Source organism: Brachionichthys hirsutus, chromosome 15, assembly GCF_040956055.1.
Source record: "Brachionichthys hirsutus isolate HB-005 chromosome 15, CSIRO-AGI_Bhir_v1, whole genome shotgun sequence".
NCBI classification, from domain to species: domain Eukaryota; kingdom Metazoa; phylum Chordata; class Actinopteri; order Lophiiformes; family Brachionichthyidae; genus Brachionichthys; species Brachionichthys hirsutus.
This window is the reverse complement of record NC_090911.1, coordinates 11,546,143-11,564,364: the sequence shown is the minus strand read 5'-3', so window position 1 is coordinate 11,564,364 and position 18,222 is coordinate 11,546,143. Positions and strand designations below refer to the sequence as shown.

The window sequence follows — 18,222 nt, the reverse complement described above, 5'->3', positions numbered from 1 at the left end:
GCCCAGGTAAATATTCATTTGGCAGAAAAACACACGGCACGCATGGAGTTAATTCACCACCAACACACACATTCAACCAATGACGTCACAGGAACACACTGACAGCGATCGGACACCTCCGGAGCGTTTTGTTTTGATCACGGCACACAGGGACAATCAAACTATCACATCATGCTTATTAATTCGGGAGTAGTACCTTATTTTTTTATATTGTTACCATGAGTTTATTTCGAGTGGCGTCGAGCGGACATTTTGTCGTTGGGCGTCGGCTACCTGAAGTCTCAGACGTCCCCAGCCGGCGAGACTCTACTCTAAACGTTGGGTGAAGTTGTCTGGGAAAAGTCCTCTCTGAGCTCCGGAGCCGCGTGCTAGCCAGTCGCTTTCCTTTATCCCAGTGAGCCAGCCGGCATCCTGCGACAACAACAACAACAACACCTGTCAGCGCCGTCCTATTCTCTCATCCGTGGTTGGCATGGAAACAGAGATTGGTGCTGGTTCCAGGAATGCTAAGTTGAAGCTAACGGCTTCGGGAGGCCCCCGACAGGAAGCAGACGGTAGCAGTTTTGTCACTAGTTAGGATGCGGCCTCTTGCTCCAGAGGTGCTTTAAAGTGCGCCAGGTGTCCTCACCTGATCTTCCACTGAAACCGTGGGAACAACCAGCACCACGTCGCCCCTCTTCAGTTCAAGCTCGTCCGAATTCGCAGCCTCAAAGTCATGCACCGTCTCCACCTGCAGAGCAAAAAAAAAAAAAGGCGTATCAAGCCACCCCGCCGCTTTGAAGGTCATCCTTTTTCCGTTCTTGGGAGGATGTCCCACCTTAAAGAGAAAGTCTCCAGGGAGTCCAGGGCCCTCCGCAGACGGGCCCACGTGTGTCACGGTCTGGTCCTCAGCCGCCACATCGTTGTCGCTGATGGCGGTGGGCGAGATGATGTCAGCGTCGCGGTCATCATCGCCCTCGTTACTGGAGGCGGGCTCGATCACGACGGAGGGGATTGGCATCTTCTCCTGCACAGGACAAAACGGGAGAGTTCTCTCAGTGCTCAATATCATAGCATCAATCTGATGTCTATGGTTGGTAAGTAACATCAAATGTTCTGATCAATGTGATGTGTTATTTTGCACCACTCGAACGTTCTAGCAAGTATCAATATGACGGTTGATTGAACGATCTGCAGTGATGTTCTATCGCTCAGTTGACCGTCACCGATGGAGCCGCTTCTCCCGGACACGCTGCTGCTTCGTCAGGAACCTGCCGACAGAAACGGAATGATCTTGTTTTGGATGTCGTCTGAACTCTTTTCATTCGTCTCGTTAATTTAAACGTTCCAGGCTTTGGCCTATCACATCACCAAACGCAACAATCGTGTCCACTCACAGGCGGTTCCTCCTCTTTCGGGCTCCCGTAAGAGTCTTGTGTATCTTCTTCTTCATCAGGTGGAAGAGCTGCAGGCTCTTCCACCTCTCCGCCAACAGGAGGCGCTGCAGGTTCCTCCACCAATTCACCAACAGGGGGCTCTGCCGTTTCCTCTGGCTGTCCTCCTGCAGGAAGTCCTGCCGGTTCCTCTGCCTGTCGTTCAGCTGGAGGAGTTTCTGCAGGTTCCTCTGGCTGTCCTCCTGCAGGAGGTGCTGCAGGTTCCTCTGCCTGTCGTCCACCTGGAGGAGGTGCTGCAGGTTCCTCACCAGCGGGTGGAGTTGGAAGCTCGATGATTTCCGTCTCAGAGGCTTCCGGGGCCGTGGCGCCGACTTCGTCCTTTCGTAAGAACGGAAGAAAGAACAACAGTCAACCCTTCGCTTCAAAAGGTAGAGCTCACAACATAAAAAGGACATTCAGTGGATGGACGGATGGACGGATGGACGGATGAAAAGATAGACGAGCGACTAGATCAATGAAGATATTCAAATTGGACAGGGACAGCTTAGGACTTACCATCTTATCAAAATCAGCAAAGAAGGGAGAAGCCGCATCATCCTTCACAGAGAAACAGAGACAAAGAGCCGCAGCTGTGAGGCGAGACTCAAACGCATCGTCATCACATGACCTTGAAACCAGAACCAGAACCAGAACCAGAACCAGAGCAGTACCTGTGAAAATCCGTTAAACGCGTCTGTGACCTGAAGTACAATCACAAAGACAGAATCAGCGGTTAGACGTCCGGAGTCGCGCCGAGTCGCGGAGAACGTTTGACGTGAAAACGAACGCGTGGAATGAACAAGAGGACGGAGCAAGCAGAAGGGAGAGGCGGGGAGGTCTCAGGCTGGGGATCCGGGTCGGAGGACAACTACTGTCAGTCCCCCGTCCTCAGTCTGCGGACGGGGAGGAGACACGAAAAGGGTTTTCAGTTCTTTCTGCTCTACTCGACCACAACGGACGGAAGGCAAGTACCTCTTCTTTCTCTTTATCTATTTCTTGGTACAACTTTCCAAATCTCCGGTTTGCAGCCTCGTCTTCGGACATGTCTGAATTTTCTGGTTCTTTGTGAATTCGGGGAATGTTAGCGTCTTGAATTCCGCCTGCTGCCGAGGCAGATGCGGCGTTTTGTCCAGTGGCAGAAGATCTGAATCCACCGCCGTCGCCGCGTCCCTGCCAGGAAGGGGCTTCTGGGACGTGGCTGGCAAACGGGTCCGCATCCCACCCGGCCCGCCCACCCACAGCGGCCACAATCCCACCGACTCCTCCGGACGTCTCGGCCAAGGCATCGAATTCACAACCACCTCCCCTGTCTCCAGGCCATGTTTCAGCAAAAGGATCCGAATCAAACGCACCTCCTCCTTGTGCTTCAAGTAAAGAAACAGAATCAAACGCACCTCCTGCCTGCGTTTCAGCGAAAGGATCCGAATCAAACGCACCTCCTCTCTGCGTTTCAGCAAAAGGATCCGAATCAAACGCACCTCCTCCCTGTGCTTCAGCAAAAGGATCCGAATCAAACGCACCTCCTCCTTGTGCTTCAAATAAAGAAACAGAATCAAACGCACCTCCTCCCTGTGCTTCAGCAAAAGGATCCGAATCAAACGCACCTCCTCCCTGTGTTTTGGCAAAAGGATCCGAATCAAACACGCCTCCTCCTTGTGCTTCAAATAAAGAAACAGAATCAAACGCACCTCCTCCCTGCGTTTTAGCTGGCGGACCTGAATCAAACGCACCTCCTGCCTGCGTTTCAGCTGGCGGACCTGAATCAAACGCACCTCCTGCCTGCGTTTCAGCTGGCGGACCTAAATCAAACGCACCTCCTGCCTGCGTTTCAGCTGGCGGACCTAAATCAAACGCACCTCCTCCCTGCGTTTCAGCTGGCGGACCTGAATCAAACGCACCTCCCGCCTGCGTTTCAGCTGGCGGACCTGAATCAAACGCACCTCCTGCCTGCGTTTCACGTGGACAAACTGCTTCCCGTTCCGCTGCAGATTCGGGACGATCCCTGGAATCTGACGCGAGTTCCGTTTGTTGTCCGGCTGTTTTCCAGAACCCTCCTTCGCTGTCTGGAGGAACCAGCTCTACTCCGGAACCTCCCCGCCCCTCTGAGACCGGATCATACAAAAGTTCATCATCGGCACTCGCCCAACCGCCGCCGCCCCACTCCTCAGCGGTCTCGTACTCAGACCCCGACCCATCCGGAGACCTGGACCACTTGTCCGCCGCGTCCTCTATTCTGCCCTCGATCTGTTCGCCATACTCGTTGGTGAATACGAGTCCCGGGGTGGACTTCCTACGGTCTGGATCTGTCTGTCCCGTCTCGTCTTCATCACCTCCGCTAACCTCGTCTTCAGCAGCCGTTGATGCCTCGCTGCTCTGAGGAAGTGACGTCATGTCAGCCTGAGCCCCGCCCTCGTCCCCGCCCCCTGCCCCGTCCAGCCCTTCGGCGGGGGTTTGAGCTTCTGGAGCAGCAGCTTCATTGGACGGAAATGAAGCAAAGTCAGCTGACCAGTTGGCGACGAAGCCGGCGTCTGCAGCCTGATTGGAGAACATAAGGGAGTGGGTTAAAAGGGTCCCCCCCCCCCCCACGTTTTACTGGGTGATCATTTGAATGAATCGATGTTCTCAGTGAGTAAATGAGGGATAGATCCGTTGTGGTGTAGCTATACTTACAGGTTGAGCTGTTTGAGAGTCGGCCTTAAAGAACAGACAACAAACAATAAATAAATAAACATGTAAATATAAAGAAGTAAAACCGGGCGCTACGCAGTGAAAATGTGGAAATAAGTATGTCCAGTAGAACCCGTTCCACCGGCGGGATCTCCAAGAGGACTTCTTAAGAACAATAAATGTGACTCACCGACCACATGTCCCAGGGAACCGCAGTCTGAAAGGACCAGAGGACACGTTATGGACACGTCCTGCCTTCGTTTCAGCAGCACTCACCCGTCTACCTGTCTGATCGGTCACCTGTCCAGGTGCACATGGCTAAACTCTGGTTCTGACTGCCGCAGACAAAAGGTGAGCGCACCTGTGGTATCGGCGAAACGCTTTCATCGGGTTGAAAGGCATCAAAGTCCAAGTCGAGAAGAGATTCTCCGGGTCGTTCATTGGGCTGCAAACAACAAAATGTTTGCTAAACGGGTGACAACAACAATACGTGCGTGTGTGTGTGTGTATCCTGTGAAAACTCCACACACACCTGAGATGAAGACGGCGCCGGTAGAAACTCTCCCCCAAAGAGGTCGATGATCTGCTCCTCTGCCACCTCCTTTGTAGGCGTGGCCTTCGGTGGCGGCGGCACCGGCGGTCCCTTTCTCAGCTGCCAAAGAACATAGACCGTTAGCTAACAGTCAACCAGGTTAACCAGGTAACCAGATTAACATTGGATGAGTCTGTTTCAGAAACACGCTATATGACATCACACACTAAATACACATACACATCACGTGACACTGAAAATCAGATCTCATCACCCTAACAGTCTCTAATATATATATTATATAACAACAATGGTGTTATATAACATACACTAACACAGACAGGAAGTGATGTCACATGTTCACTCACCAATTAACAGACAAACGTGTGGAGAAAAAAAAACAGAGTTACTGAGAAGTTGTAAAGTCGGCTGAACCAAGGAAATACCTGGAAACACTTTGTCGTATCGATCGGTCTCGATCAATCAAAATGATCTATCAACCATTATAATCTATCACTAGCTATTACCTATAAATCACTGCAATTTATCAATCACTTTGATTTATCAATCAGAATCTATAAGTCATTATGACACATCAATCACAATATATAATTTAATATGATCTATCAATCATTGTGATCAACTGCGCCCTAAACTCGCTATAATCCATCAATCACCCAAATCTCTCACTATAATTCAGTAAATCGTAAAAAAAATCTATTGCTATGATTCATCAATCACAATGATCTATTGGTCACGATAATACTGTATATCACTATAATCAATGACTCTGATAAAAAAAAAGGTCCAGCAGTAAATCACTAAACCCAAACCTCTGCTCTCTCTGTTCTTCAGCGTTCCAGCAGCGACGATGCTCAGGCATGGACGTACCTGCGCAGGTGATTTGGGGCGTGGTGGGCCAGGTGATACTGGGCGGAGCATGTGATTGGAGCTCGCCTCTGGACTCTCGGGTGGAGACTCGTCGTCTGGCGGTGACGGAGTTCTGGCAAGTCGCAGCGGTCCTGAGTCACTGACAGAAACAACTCGGTGATGTCAGATGTTAGCGCGGCGGCGTTAGCATTCTGCTAACGTAGTTTCATCGCGACATTTCTCCACAAATACGACATCATCAGTTTCTGCATGGGTCACAGCAAAACCAGATGTTTCGACAGCATAGCTTGTTTGCCACAAGCTAGGATGTTAGCACTCGTTGTTTTCAACAGGCTAGCATTTAGCTTTCGTTGTTTTCTTTCTTGCTAGTATATTAGCACTCATTTTAAAAGGTCTAGCATGTGCCATTAGTTGTTTTCAACAGGCTAGCATTTAGCTTTCGTTGTTTTCTTTCATGCTAGTGTATTAGCATTAGTTGTTTTCCATGGGTTAGCATGTCGTTTTTAGTCACTCTGGATATTTCTCCAGTGTTTTCAGATTTCAAGCTTAAATTAAAATTGAATGTGTGAATTTTACAACACGAGAACAATCCGAAACGTGATCTGAAACATGACCGCGGCATGATACGATGCCACAAACGACACGCTGCGACGTCAGTCCATTCAAAGTGAAACTGGTTCCCGCTGACCTCGGCGCTCCTTGGATGGTGAACATTTTGTCCGAGTGCTGCTCTGCCAGGCTGGTCATCACCTCGTAGAGCTGCCGACACACCTGCAGAGTCAGGAAAGAGGCGGCCTATCAGCCATCGGTTCATCCCACACAAAAACACCTGGCCAGGTTAATGTGTGTCTGGCGTTTTCCTCACCAGAGAGATCTCACGATGAAACTTGGCCTCAAGGTTCGTCACGCTCTTAAAGGTGCTGATGTAGAAACCAACTCGGCTGTAGAGGACGGAAGACAGGCGTTCTAAACGCATCACCACCCAGCGTCAGACAGGTGTGCGTGTGAATGACGTCACTCACCTGTCCCAGAGAGTCGGCAGTTCGTTCTGCAGACCAACGTTGAGCTCGTCAAACACGCTTTGCGCCTTTCTTAACTCCTCGTCTGCCTGCAAACGGCAAACGGGTGACATGTTTCTCCTTATCGGCGGGATTAAAACAGGTGCACCTTTACCTTCTCCACCGCGTCCAATCACAGACCTGCAGACTCACCTTCATCACCTTGCGATCGTTCTTCAGCCCCGACAACTGCAGGGTTTCCACGTGATGACGAGCGCTGTCGTAGTCGATGAGCTTGCGACTTCTTTTGGCCACAAGAGTCTGAGACGTTGGATAGCATGTGACGTGTTACGTGCTAGCTAACGTGGTCACACGCTAGCTGGCACAGCGGCACGTTAGCTGACATCGCTACGCGTTGACTATTACCGACGGAACCTCAGAATATGTGAGCCAAAGAAGAACCTTTGGCTTTGTTACCTTCAGGTCCGGGAACTGCAGCAGGTACCCGTCCAGGTTCAGCAACGTCGAGTCCACCAGTTTGTTATGGAAGTCTTCCCACAAGGCGTCGCAGTCCTGCGGCAAACACACGACCGAGCGTATCGTCAAACATTCACAATGCTACGTTGGCTAGCATGGCCGCGTTTTAGCCGATCTGGCTATACGTCCGTCCGTATAGCTATTGGCTGCACATCCATCGATACGGCCCTGTGTTAGCTGATTGTGGCTACATGCTAGCAAAGACGTGGTCGTGTTTGCGTGGTGCGGTCGGGTGTTTTACCTTCCCGATGGTCAGAACGTCATCTTTTCCGTGCCAGTCCGGTTCATAGACTTCGTGCAGTGACTGTGTCAGGTTGATGGACGCCTGCTGCATCCCTGTTGGAGCACAGACATCTTTAAACCATCTCTAAAACCTTTTATATGCGTGTAGCGCGACCGGTAACCCACTGGTCTCACCTTTGATGGCCCCCATGTAGGATTTCATCTCCCGCTGGAGCCGCGATCCTTCGGACTGACGGGAGAGGAGGGGATTCGTTTTATCAAGGTGTCACGCGTAGCAAAAAAAAACAAGGTCCAAGTATCATAGTTAGCATTTAGTTAGTCAGGTGATCATTCCAAGCCATCTGATTGGCGAGCATCTCTCACCTCCTGCCTCCTGAAGTTAATGACCACCTGCTCAAACTGCTCGTCTTTGGTCTCGTCTGCTTTCCCCAGTTTCTGCAGCACCTGAGGAAGGACAGGATTCGACATGTGACCGGGTAAGAGGCTCTAAAAGGATCATGTGATCATCATGTCTGTCTGAGAGATCTTCTAAAGCAATCCTTGAAAAAAAAAACTTTAAAACCCTTCGGGATAAAGATCCATGTGATCCAGGTCACAAAGATATCTGCAATATTGATCGTCGGATCAGAACCTTCTGAATGTTCCTGCTTGACAGAGAGATGCTGGTGAAAACACGAGCTGATTGGTTGAGGTCATTAATGTCCTGCAGGTATTCAGCGGATGTCGTCCGACAGGTGTCGCTGTTCCCTCAGCTCCCTTTTCTCTCCCATAATGCACTGGGTGACAGCGTTACTCATTCATGTATGTATCAGGTTCACTGAATCATGTCAGCTGCAGTAATCTGATTACTTCAGCAGTCATTGGCTGATACTGGTAATCTAATTACTTCTATCACCACAGATGACTTCATTATTAAATATATGTATACATACAGTATGCATGTATGGTACACAATACACATACATTATACCTGTGTTAATACACAGTGTATGTGTACATGTACACAGTACACACATAATATATATATAGCAGTATTAGTATGTATGTGTCAGAATACATATACAGTATACATACATCACTAGTATAATCAGTATATTGATTGATTGATTTTATTCTGTGCAGGTGATCTGGGGTCAGACGTGACGTCATCCTTCTTCTCGCGAAACCATTCCTTACTGTGTTTATGTTAAACAATCCCTCAAACACGCAAATGACGCACCGTGACGTCACCATCACTCAACGCTAATCTGTCATCCGGTCCGTTTCAGCCAATCAAGACGTCACTTCATGACGGAGTCAATGATTTTAGCTTTCAAATTTAGAAGACAAGAATGCGTTGCGTGATAAATGACATAGAGGCGATGACGTCAGAGACGCGGCTGATATCAGAAAGAGAGGCCTGCGCGCTCCAACCGGATCCTCATTCTCCTCCACCTGTCCTCCCCCCCCCCCCCCCCTCCATCATCATCATTAACACCTTCATCATCATCATCATCGGCAGCAGCAGCAGCGCTTACCTTCTCCTGCGCGCGGTTCAGGCGTTTCTGCACGTTTTTGGCGAAAATTCCCGTTTTAATCTCCGCCATGATGACCGCAGAGAGAGAGAGAGAGAGAGATAGAGAGCGAGGGAGAGAGAGAGGGGATTAACGGAGAGAGCTGACAGGTGGGGGAGGGGTGTGTGCGCGGGCGTGTGCGTGCGTTTCTAGGAGGAGTGGCTTTTCCACGTCAGCTGACTGGATTTTTTTCTAGGTGGGGGGGTGTTCTGAGACGCTTTCAAAATGAGCGTGTGTTTAAGTGACGTCATGACGTCTTCTCGGCGGTGCGTCGGTGCAGGTGGATGGAATTGATCCAGCTCTTCTGTCAGCCCTTTCAAAGTGAGGTTCTCATTAACAGGTTAAAATCATTAATGTATAGGATCAATCCATTAATCAATACCACAGTTATTGATTGGTGGATTAATAATTGTAAAAAAAAAATCATGTTCTTGTCATGACTGTGCTGTAATCAAATATGCAATGCTGTTTAAAAGTGATTTAAAAATACATTCATGCCGATTGACGTCATAACAACAAGTCAAAGTGATTGGTTAATTACTTTAATTGATGAACATTAAATGAGAGCCTCGTCTTATAGTGCCTTCTGTCATCCAACAGGCTAATCTGTAGCTAAAGCAGCTAACTTGTAGCTACAGGTGTATATCATCTTACCTGCAGCCGTATCATCTTACCTGCATCTACGTTAGCGCCCCTGTATTATGAAACCATGTGACTTAGCATGTAGCCACATCACCTGTAAACCTGCAACGGCTCTAATCACCTGTGCAGGAGGAATGTGTCACCTGTTCATGTTGTTGTTGTTGTTGTTTACAGGCAGAAGATGTGTTCAGCGAGGCTCAGAGAGTTTTCTTGATGAGCTCGACCATCGGTCTGAATGAAAATACCGACTCGCTGGGACAGGTGAGTGAGCTCACCTCACACGCACCTGTCCGTCGCTGGACGATGGCCCCGGGGCGCTAATAAGGCTGGAACACCTGGAACACCTGGAACAGCAGAGCTCCAGACGGTTCAACCCTCGCCGTGAATCGGGTTTACTGATAAACCCTATTGATCTGCTGTTAACTGGATCGAGTTTTAAACAGATTAAGCCTTCGCCTGCAAGTCTCTAACATTTGCAAGTCAAATGCAGGTAAAACGCTGAGTCAGCGCCGACGGATCTAATTTGGAGTGTAAAAACTACACATTTGCATCGCGACCCGACTCCAGACATCCACCGCTGCTGTCCGAAAAGAACGAGCAAAGACAGTCTGAAGAAGGCGGTCGCAGCAGGTCATTCATGAGGAATGGGCTAAGATTCCTCGGGAGCCGATGACTCGATGCACTGGATTTCCCGGCATGTTTGAAGAGAAGGAGACGAGGAATAATGAGATTAAGGATTAAGATGTCAGCATCAAAAAACTGCTTAACAATTCTAAATGTATTCAGAGGAATTTAAGTGAATTAATTTAAACGTTGTTTCTTGATTGGACTCGTCATTGTGGGAACCAGACAGCAGGCGAGTCTCGGGTGAGGAGGATGCTGTAACACCTGACGTCCACCACCAGGGGGTGTGCTGCTGTCGTCTTCTGAGCACGCTCCATCTGCTGTGATTGTGAACAAAAATTAATTCACACCGACCGAGTGTCTCCTCCACGTCAGGTGATGATGATGATGACACCGTTGAGTCATCACTGAATCAGGGACTCTTCCTCCTCTTCCTCCTCCTCCTCCTCCTTTGTCGTGACGTTCTTTTAGGAGGAAACACCACCAACAGTTACTCACAGGGAAATACCTCTGGAGGGAGGGGTCAGATCAGGGTATAACTACAGGAACACCGCACAGAGGGAGAGTAGAGTGACCCTGTCCAGCTCAGAGACCAGAACCAGCAGAGCAATCAGGACCAGACCCAGCAGGACCACAGGAGACCAGACCCAGCAGGACAACGGGAGACCAGACCCAGCAGGACAACGGGAGACCAGACCCAGCAGGACCACGGGAGACCAGACCCAGCAGGACCGCGGGAGACCAGACCCAGCAGGACCACGGGAGACCAGACCCAGCAGGACAACGGGAGCCCAGACCCAGAAGGACAACGGGAGCCCAGACCCAGCAGGACAACGGGAGACCATCAGGACACGACTTCCATTACTAATCAAGGTCCAAAAGGATTTTTTGTTTTGCTGTTTCTCATCAAAAACCAGAACCCCTCCTCTGATGCCACCGCTGGACTGGTCTGAGTCTGCAAGGACCTGGTCCTGAGACTGCAAGAACCTGATCCCGAGTCTGTGAGAACCTGATCCTCGTCCTGATCCCATCGCTGCTACATTCCTGACTCTACTGAGACTCTGAACCCAACATGTCTCCTCTATTGACCGGGCTCTTCTTCATGGCCGCCAGTCTTGGCGTTGGCGCCTCTCCGACAGCCTCTACCGAGGTCGACATGGGGTCTTCGCCTCAGGAGCCAATCTCGGACTGTCCGTCCTGTGCTCTTTCCCAGATGAGGAGGAACTCGTCCTCGCCGGGAGGACATAACGACATGGTGGAGGCGGTGAAGCGTCACATCCTCGACATGCTGCACCTGAGCGCTCGGCCCAATCTGACCCGGCCAGTGCCGCGGGCCGCTCTGCTCAACGCCATCAAGAAGCTGCACGTCGGTCGAGTGGCTGAAGATGGGAGCGTGGAGATCCAGGAGGGGGGTCAGGGCCCGGAGACCTCGGCGCCGCCCGAAGCGCCATCTGAAATCATCACCTTTGGAGAGCCAGGTGAGACTAAACAGTTTCAGATAACTCAATTATGATGCTAGGTGATGCTAACATGCTAACTAGTTGAAACCAACATCAATCATCAAATCCGACATTATTTGGTTTGTTCTATATTTCTCGGGGTATATCGAGAGTTAAAATAGTTTGCTAGCAGGACGCTAACCTGTTTTGCCTTTCGCTAGCGCCTCGCTAACATCTGAAGTCAGTTTCAGCATTGCGTTTTTGCCGCTCGGTCACCACATGGGTCTAAATGTTTACGCCCCTTGTTTGTTCCTGTAAAGAAGAGGTCTTCTGTTTCTATGGTAACGCGTGTCCTTGTTGACTGAAGGGATGGGACGTAGTGAAGTGAGACAGAAGGCTTGTGAATAATAATAATGATCGGGTTAAATAGCGTAGGTCCAGGTGTGTGACGCACCTGGCTCTTAAAGGGGCGGGACTCTGATTGGTTAAATTCATCTTAAAAGACACCTGGAATAAATAATGAGCACCTGGATTTTACTCTAATTGAGCGACGTCTGTTGTCCAGGTCGTCCGGTCACGACGGTTCGTTTCGTCGTCCACCCAGAAAGCCGACTGATTTTCGCCATTCGCTCTTTTCCCGAAATCGATGGCCGTTTTTTTTTTTTGGGGGGGGGGGGCAGATATGGTGCAAAGATGCTTCTCTACGAGCCAAACGAGGCCACGGTCGTGATGTTCGACGGGGGGGGGGGTGGGCGGGTGTCACGTTTATGGCGAGACACGACAACGCAGGCCGATGCAACACCTTCGTGTTCTAGTAACGCCATCGTTGCTTTGCCAGCGCCCTGACCCGGCGTGCTGCACCTCGCCTCATTCCTGCTGCACGAAGTTCTCTCTCTCGGACAGACGGCGAGCTGCAGGGCTGGACGCAAACGGGTGAATTCGTCACCCTCGTGTTCCTTCTTTCGTGATCTCGCAGAGAGTTTTCAGCGAGGCGAATCGTGTCCAGTCGGTGCGTGCCTTACGTAAATGTACAGAAAGTCTTTGTGCTATAAATAGCGTCGTGTTGAAGGCCCCCTCAAATGGGAGGACAGTTGGGGGGGGGGCAGCGAGTGGGCTGAATAATCTCCTCGTTCACACAGATCCGGGCCTCTAATTATTCACTGTGGCCTTGTTAACGTTCAGAGGCCGGATCTTTTCTTTTTTTAGCGTCTCGGATCCTGTCGAGTATATTTCGAGGCGGCGGCTCCATTGATCAATAATGACATTTCCCGTGTTCATTCAGTCAAATGACAGCCGGACAAAAGACGAGGTTCATTTCTAGAGCGCCACAGAAAACGCCGCAGATTCACCGCAAGCTTTTCTAATCAGGTTAGAGAAACTCGGAGGTGGAATAAATGTCCATGTCGTTAATGTCTCTGAGTTTTTGACCCTTTTTTTTTTTAGCTTTAATTGACTAAAAATCTCTTTCTTATCTTCTTCCCTGAGGATTTCTTCACAGCTATTCTTAAATGACGAGATCAACCCATTGGACTGGCTCGTGTCACTAATGCTCGCCAACATGCTAACGTGCTAACTGGGCTCTTTTCCACAGGAGCCTCTATGGATTCCGTGACCTTTGATGTTTCGATGGAGGCCTCCGATTCGTTGGTGGTAGAAGAGGCCAACGTCTGGATTTTCCTGAAGGTGTCCAACGGCAACCGCGCAAAGAGCAAAGTGATGCTGCGGCTGCTGCGTCTTCGCGATGAAGAGGAGTCCGTGTCAGAGAAGATGGTGGACGCTCGCCGCAGTGGCTGGCATGCCCTCGCCGTCCCTCGCAGCATCCAGACTCTGCTGGACAGCGGCCAAAGCTCGCTTGGCCTGAAGGTTTCCTGTCTGCTTTGCGCTGAGACGGGCGCCTCGCCCGTTCTGGCGGCGAGCGACGCAGCGCGAGATCAGAGTCACCGACCATTTCTCATGGCGGTGGTGCGAGCTAAAGAGGCGGCGAGTCGGCGGCGAGCCAAGCGAGGGCTGGAGTGCGACGGGAAAATACACATCTGTTGCAAACGGCAATTTTACGTGAACTTCAGAGACATCGGCTGGGACGACTGGATTATCGCTCCGTCTGGTTACCATGCCAACTACTGTGAAGGCGACTGTCCGGACCACGCGGCGAGCATCAGCAGCTCCTCCCTGTCCTTCCACTCCTCGATCATCAATCACTATCGAATCAGGGGCTACAGCCCGTTTCAAAACCTCAAGTCGTGCTGCGTGCCGACGAGGCTGCACCCCATGTCCATGCTCTACTACAACGAGGAGCAGAAGATCATCAAGAAAGACGTCCAGGACATGGTGGTGGACGAGTGCGGCTGCTCCTAAGACGGCAAAAGCGGCCAATCGGCACTTTCTGCTGTTTGTGTTTAGTGGCGAGGCATCGTGTTTCCCGTCGGGAGAGACTTTTCCACATTGGAACGACCTGAGGAACGCGTCGTCGCGCTGTTGCACGTGTGTCTGCTGTTTCCTATTGTTGTAGGAAACACGTGAGAGGGTCGTTTTTAAATGGGTTCCACTGTGTACTGAAGGTGGAGGACTCTCTGTGGAGGACTCTCTGGTTCCTGGAAAGCCAAAGATGCTCAGTCAAACTGTGATAAATCAGCGAACTGCTGGGAGAGGGAAAAAAAAAACACACATAATATGACATTTCATCTGTTTTTAGTTGTTTCTTCATTGTAAAGACGTTTGCATAATTTATTCTCTTTTATAAATTCATCATTAAACAAATTGTCAACGATGTCATCAGACTAATTTATATATATATATATATAAACAACCCTCCTTTAAGAATAATGACATTCTTCTCTAATATTTTATATTCTCCGTTTTACGAAGCGATTATGCTACTTAAATCACACACACTCGCTAACATGCTAACATGCTAACTGGTCTCGTTTCTACAGGGGCCTCTATGGATTCTTGGGTTTCCCAAAGTCTGAGGGTGACAGAAGCAGCAGAATATTAGAATAAAATATTTAATCTGGAATCAGGTCTTATTCTCTCGACAGACTCTCCTTCTATGACTTTACGTTTCTGACATCGGGGTCCGCTTGAGATCCGCTGGCTGATTTTTGGGTTGGCTCTGACCTCGTTCTGACCTCCTCGTTCTGACCTGGTTCTGACCCGATAGTCGACTCACTCTGCCGGTACAAATCGGAGAGATTGCCGGCGACCTCAGAGAGACTCTCTCTCTCTTCCTCCGAAGGCTGGTCCAAGTCACCCACATGTATTTGTGTGAGTGACCCTTCACAAAAGCGGTGCAGTTGGCGGAGCGGTTGGCACGGCGACGCTCTGTTTGCTCGCTGACCTACAAACCATCGAGTTTACAAGTTGATTCAACAGACGCGAGGATGGCTGCCTATAGGCAAACCAAAAGCAAAAGTCTATCCTCCAATCGTCTAAAGACTGATCTCAGAGCTGCTGGATGAAGAAGAAAAAAATAGCAGCTGCAGTTATTTCAGTTGGGCTAATGTCTGTGTCTGACCTGTGATTGGCTGGCGAACTGCCCAGGTGTGCTCTACCTTTGACCCAGTGCGCATCGTTGAACGGACACCTCGTTCAGTGTGACGGATAAATAACGAAACATCACTCCGCCAAGGACGAACAGTCAAATGTCACAACCAAAGAACCAAAATCCAAAGTTTGTCGCTTAGTAACAGCCAAATATTTAAATCTGATGGATACAAATTTAAATATTGTCATTAAAAAAAACTGCCTTTAACAGGCAGAAGCCTTGAGCAGATCCAAACCTCAAGTAATAGAATGCTAACGGGGTGTAGCATTTTATAGGAACTACAAAATACATTGTACCTGGACCTGACTATTTAGTACCACCTCTATTGTGATTCACAACCAGCTGAGCAGGCACTAAACGGTCACCTCTGATTGGTCCATACCGATGCGAGGAGTGTGTTTCGGCACTATTGAACGGCAACTTTGAGCGGTGCCGTCCTACGCTGATGAAGTACTATCTCACCATAGAAAACTACAACTACTGTACTTTCGGCTTGTCCCCTGAGGGGTCGCCACAGCAAATCAGCCTTCTCCACTTCACCCTGTCCTTTGCATCCATTGCCACTCTCATGTCCTCCCTCCCTACGTCCATGTGTCTTCTCCTGGGTCGTCCTCTAGCCCTGTTCCCTGGCAGCTCCATCCTCAGCATCCTTCTACCGATATCGTCCCCGTCTCTCCTCTGGACATGTCCAAACCATCGAAGTCTGGTCTCTCTGACGTTGTCTCCAAAACGTCTAACCTTCACTGTCCCTCGTATTGTCTCATTTCTAATCCTGTCCAACCTGGTCACTCCCAAGGAGAACCTCAGCATCTTCATCTCCTCCACTTGTAGCTCCGCCTCCTGTCTTTTCCTCAGCGCCACCGTCCATCATGTTTCCTCTGTTTCCTCTGTTGGTCCTCGACAGAGGCGTTGACTGAGTAAGGGACATTTGGGTCAGTTAATTTGCCCCCCAAAAAAGGATAAAACTAAATTATAATTATCTAACTAAATCTGCTCTCGTGAACTTATTTGGCAACAAAGATCAGTTTTGTGAAAATGAAAGTTCCCACCGAGGGGTCGACTGAATCCGTCAAGCGTAGCTCGCTGCTCATGGTTTCTATTGTCCATTGAATGGAGACGTCTGTGTCATTAAACCGTCTCTGAACTGAAGTGAACCTGACCTCAGATCAGCTCTGCAAACACAGAGTTTATTAAAGGTCCCAGTTATGAGTGTTAATGGGGGGCAGGGAGATACGGGTAATCAATCGCAGCGGAATAGACTGAACAAACATCAGAGTTCATTCACCAGCCAAACTCCGAAGTAACATTAGGGCAGATTTGACCATGAGGACTGCTGGACGGGGGGGGGGGGGGGGGGGGGGGGGGAGGGATGTCCCCTTTAAGTTAGTGGGGTGGATCTTATTGATGACGGACGTCCGGTCGGTGAAGGATCGACATCAGCCTCTGCATTTGGAACGCAGAAAACAAGTCGTTCAACTGTCACATTTATTTTCATTTAAAATGAGAAGGGGACAAACATTCCTCTGATTATGGATAAAAGCTCCACAGATAACTTCTATCTTCATCTGTTTGACACGAGGAGCCAATCGGCGGCTTTTGCGTCTCTGTGACTTCACTGTGAAGGTTTATTTTTGCAGGTGAGGCCGTCCAGAGAAACGCGATGAGAGCTGGAGGAGAGTGATGCGAGTGAAATTGAGGATCTATTTTTTTGTGTGTGGGCAGGCTGCAGGACACGTCAGTGCCATCCCTCCATCAAGCGGGGAGAGACTCACTGCTTCTACTCGGAGGCATTCACCCGCACGGCTTCAGTCACACGCTGCTGCTGAATGGGGCCAGAGTTCAGGCGTCAGGAACACCGACACAGATCAATAAGACGTTCATGAATTCATTTAAACCTCTTTAACTAAACGAATAATGTGATCAGCTTTACAGGAGCTCATAAAGCCGTCATAACTGTGATTTATTTAAAAAAAAATATATATATATATTACTCACATTAAATGAAGACGATTCATGAATATTATCAATATCCAGAACATGGGTCTGACGAGTAGTTACATAGATCAGAGTACTAGTTACATGGGTCTGATGAGTAGTTACATAGATCAGAGTACTAGTTACATGGGTCTGATGAGTAGTTACATAGATCGGAGTACTAGTTACATAGATCGGAGTATTAGTTACATGGGTCTGATGAGTAGTTACATAGATCAGAGTACTAGTTACATGGGTCTGTTGGCTATAGTTGCAGTGCTTTTTGGACTAGTTGCAGAACTCTGAATCTGGTTACTGACGTCAGAGGACTAGTTGTAGTTTTTCTGTCTCTCTGATCAGATCAGACTGTTTTCATTCAGTCTCTGTCTTCGTCTCTGTTTCGGCTCCTGTGGCGACTCCGTTTGTGCAAACGCCCACAGAGCGAAGAATGACTCATCTTCATCAGGAGGAGGAGGAGAAGCAGAGGGACACTCTCATTTAAGCAGCGGAGTGTATTCATTAAAGTTTGTTTTTGTTTTTATTCAGCAGAATGAACCTTTAATCCCACGGAGAAGGGAGGCGTGTCTCCAAAATAAATAAATAAAATAAGACAGAAACACAAATAGAGTCACAGAAATGAGTCAAAGCCACGAACCGGAGATAAACCGTCCTGACAATGACTTAAATTAAAATGTTGCTCCGATCAACTTGCGACAGCAGACTGTTTGGCTGTTATTGATTGCGTTGATCGTTGTTGAAGATGACGTAAAAGGAGAAGTGACGTCACCTGTTTTGACAGTTTTTTTATTTTCTCTCTCAACAACGTTGGAGGAAGTCTTGTGATCTGTGCCGTTTATTTGCGTGCTCCTTTGTGTGTCGGTTTGATATGAGGATAAACATAAACGAATCAAAACGATCGATCGCTACCGTTTTCAGCAGGTGTTTTCATCGGAGCGCTCTTTTTGGGTTTCCTTCTGAAAGGTGCTCAAAAGTAGAGCAGCGCCTCCTTCAGGAAAAACGTTGTCATTACAGATCAGACAGACGACTGAAGGTCCAGCAGGTGACGTCATTTATCCACCCAAATCAATCAGTTCAAGCTCATCAACGACTTAAACGGACTCAGGTCCAGATAGCGCCATATGTAGGTTGATCCGGCAGGTCGACCA

General features: G+C 49.1%; 3 protein-coding genes across 3 annotated transcripts in view; 2 read left to right on the top strand and 1 right to left on the bottom strand.

Moving 5' to 3' along the window:
• Positions 1-306: 306 nt before the first annotated feature.
• amph (amphiphysin) lies at positions 307-8,866 on the bottom strand. The gene is made up of 22 exons (XM_068748664.1): positions 8,798-8,866; positions 7,644-7,724; positions 7,455-7,509; positions 7,279-7,373; positions 6,978-7,073; positions 6,714-6,821; positions 6,525-6,610; positions 6,368-6,443; positions 6,191-6,273; positions 5,503-5,641; positions 4,612-4,731; positions 4,441-4,524; positions 4,270-4,296; positions 4,083-4,106; positions 3,753-3,947; positions 2,084-2,113; positions 1,929-1,970; positions 1,377-1,751; positions 1,200-1,250; positions 818-1,006; positions 629-730; positions 307-411 (listed from the first exon to the last, which is right to left on the bottom strand). Exons 1-22 carry the CDS (start codon positions 8,864-8,866, stop codon positions 307-309), a joined length of 2,232 nt encoding a protein of 743 aa, XP_068604765.1.
• A 2,305-nt stretch (positions 8,867-11,171) lies between these two features.
• On the top strand, positions 11,172-13,893 carry inhbab (inhibin subunit beta Ab). Its single transcript, XM_068748623.1, has 2 exons — positions 11,172-11,577; positions 13,130-13,893. The coding sequence occupies exons 1-2, from the start codon at positions 11,172-11,174 to the stop codon at positions 13,891-13,893; spliced, it is 1,170 nt and encodes a 389-aa protein (XP_068604724.1).
• A 3,923-nt stretch (positions 13,894-17,816) lies between these two features.
• The window catches only part of LOC137904767 (cadherin-7-like), a 4,526-nt gene continuing 4,120 nt past the window's right edge, over positions 17,817-18,222 (top strand). Inside the window, exon 1 of the mRNA XM_068748971.1 lies at positions 17,817-17,821. Coding sequence (XP_068605072.1) covers positions 17,817-17,821 — 5 coding nt within the window. The remainder of the gene's footprint in view (positions 17,822-18,222) is intronic.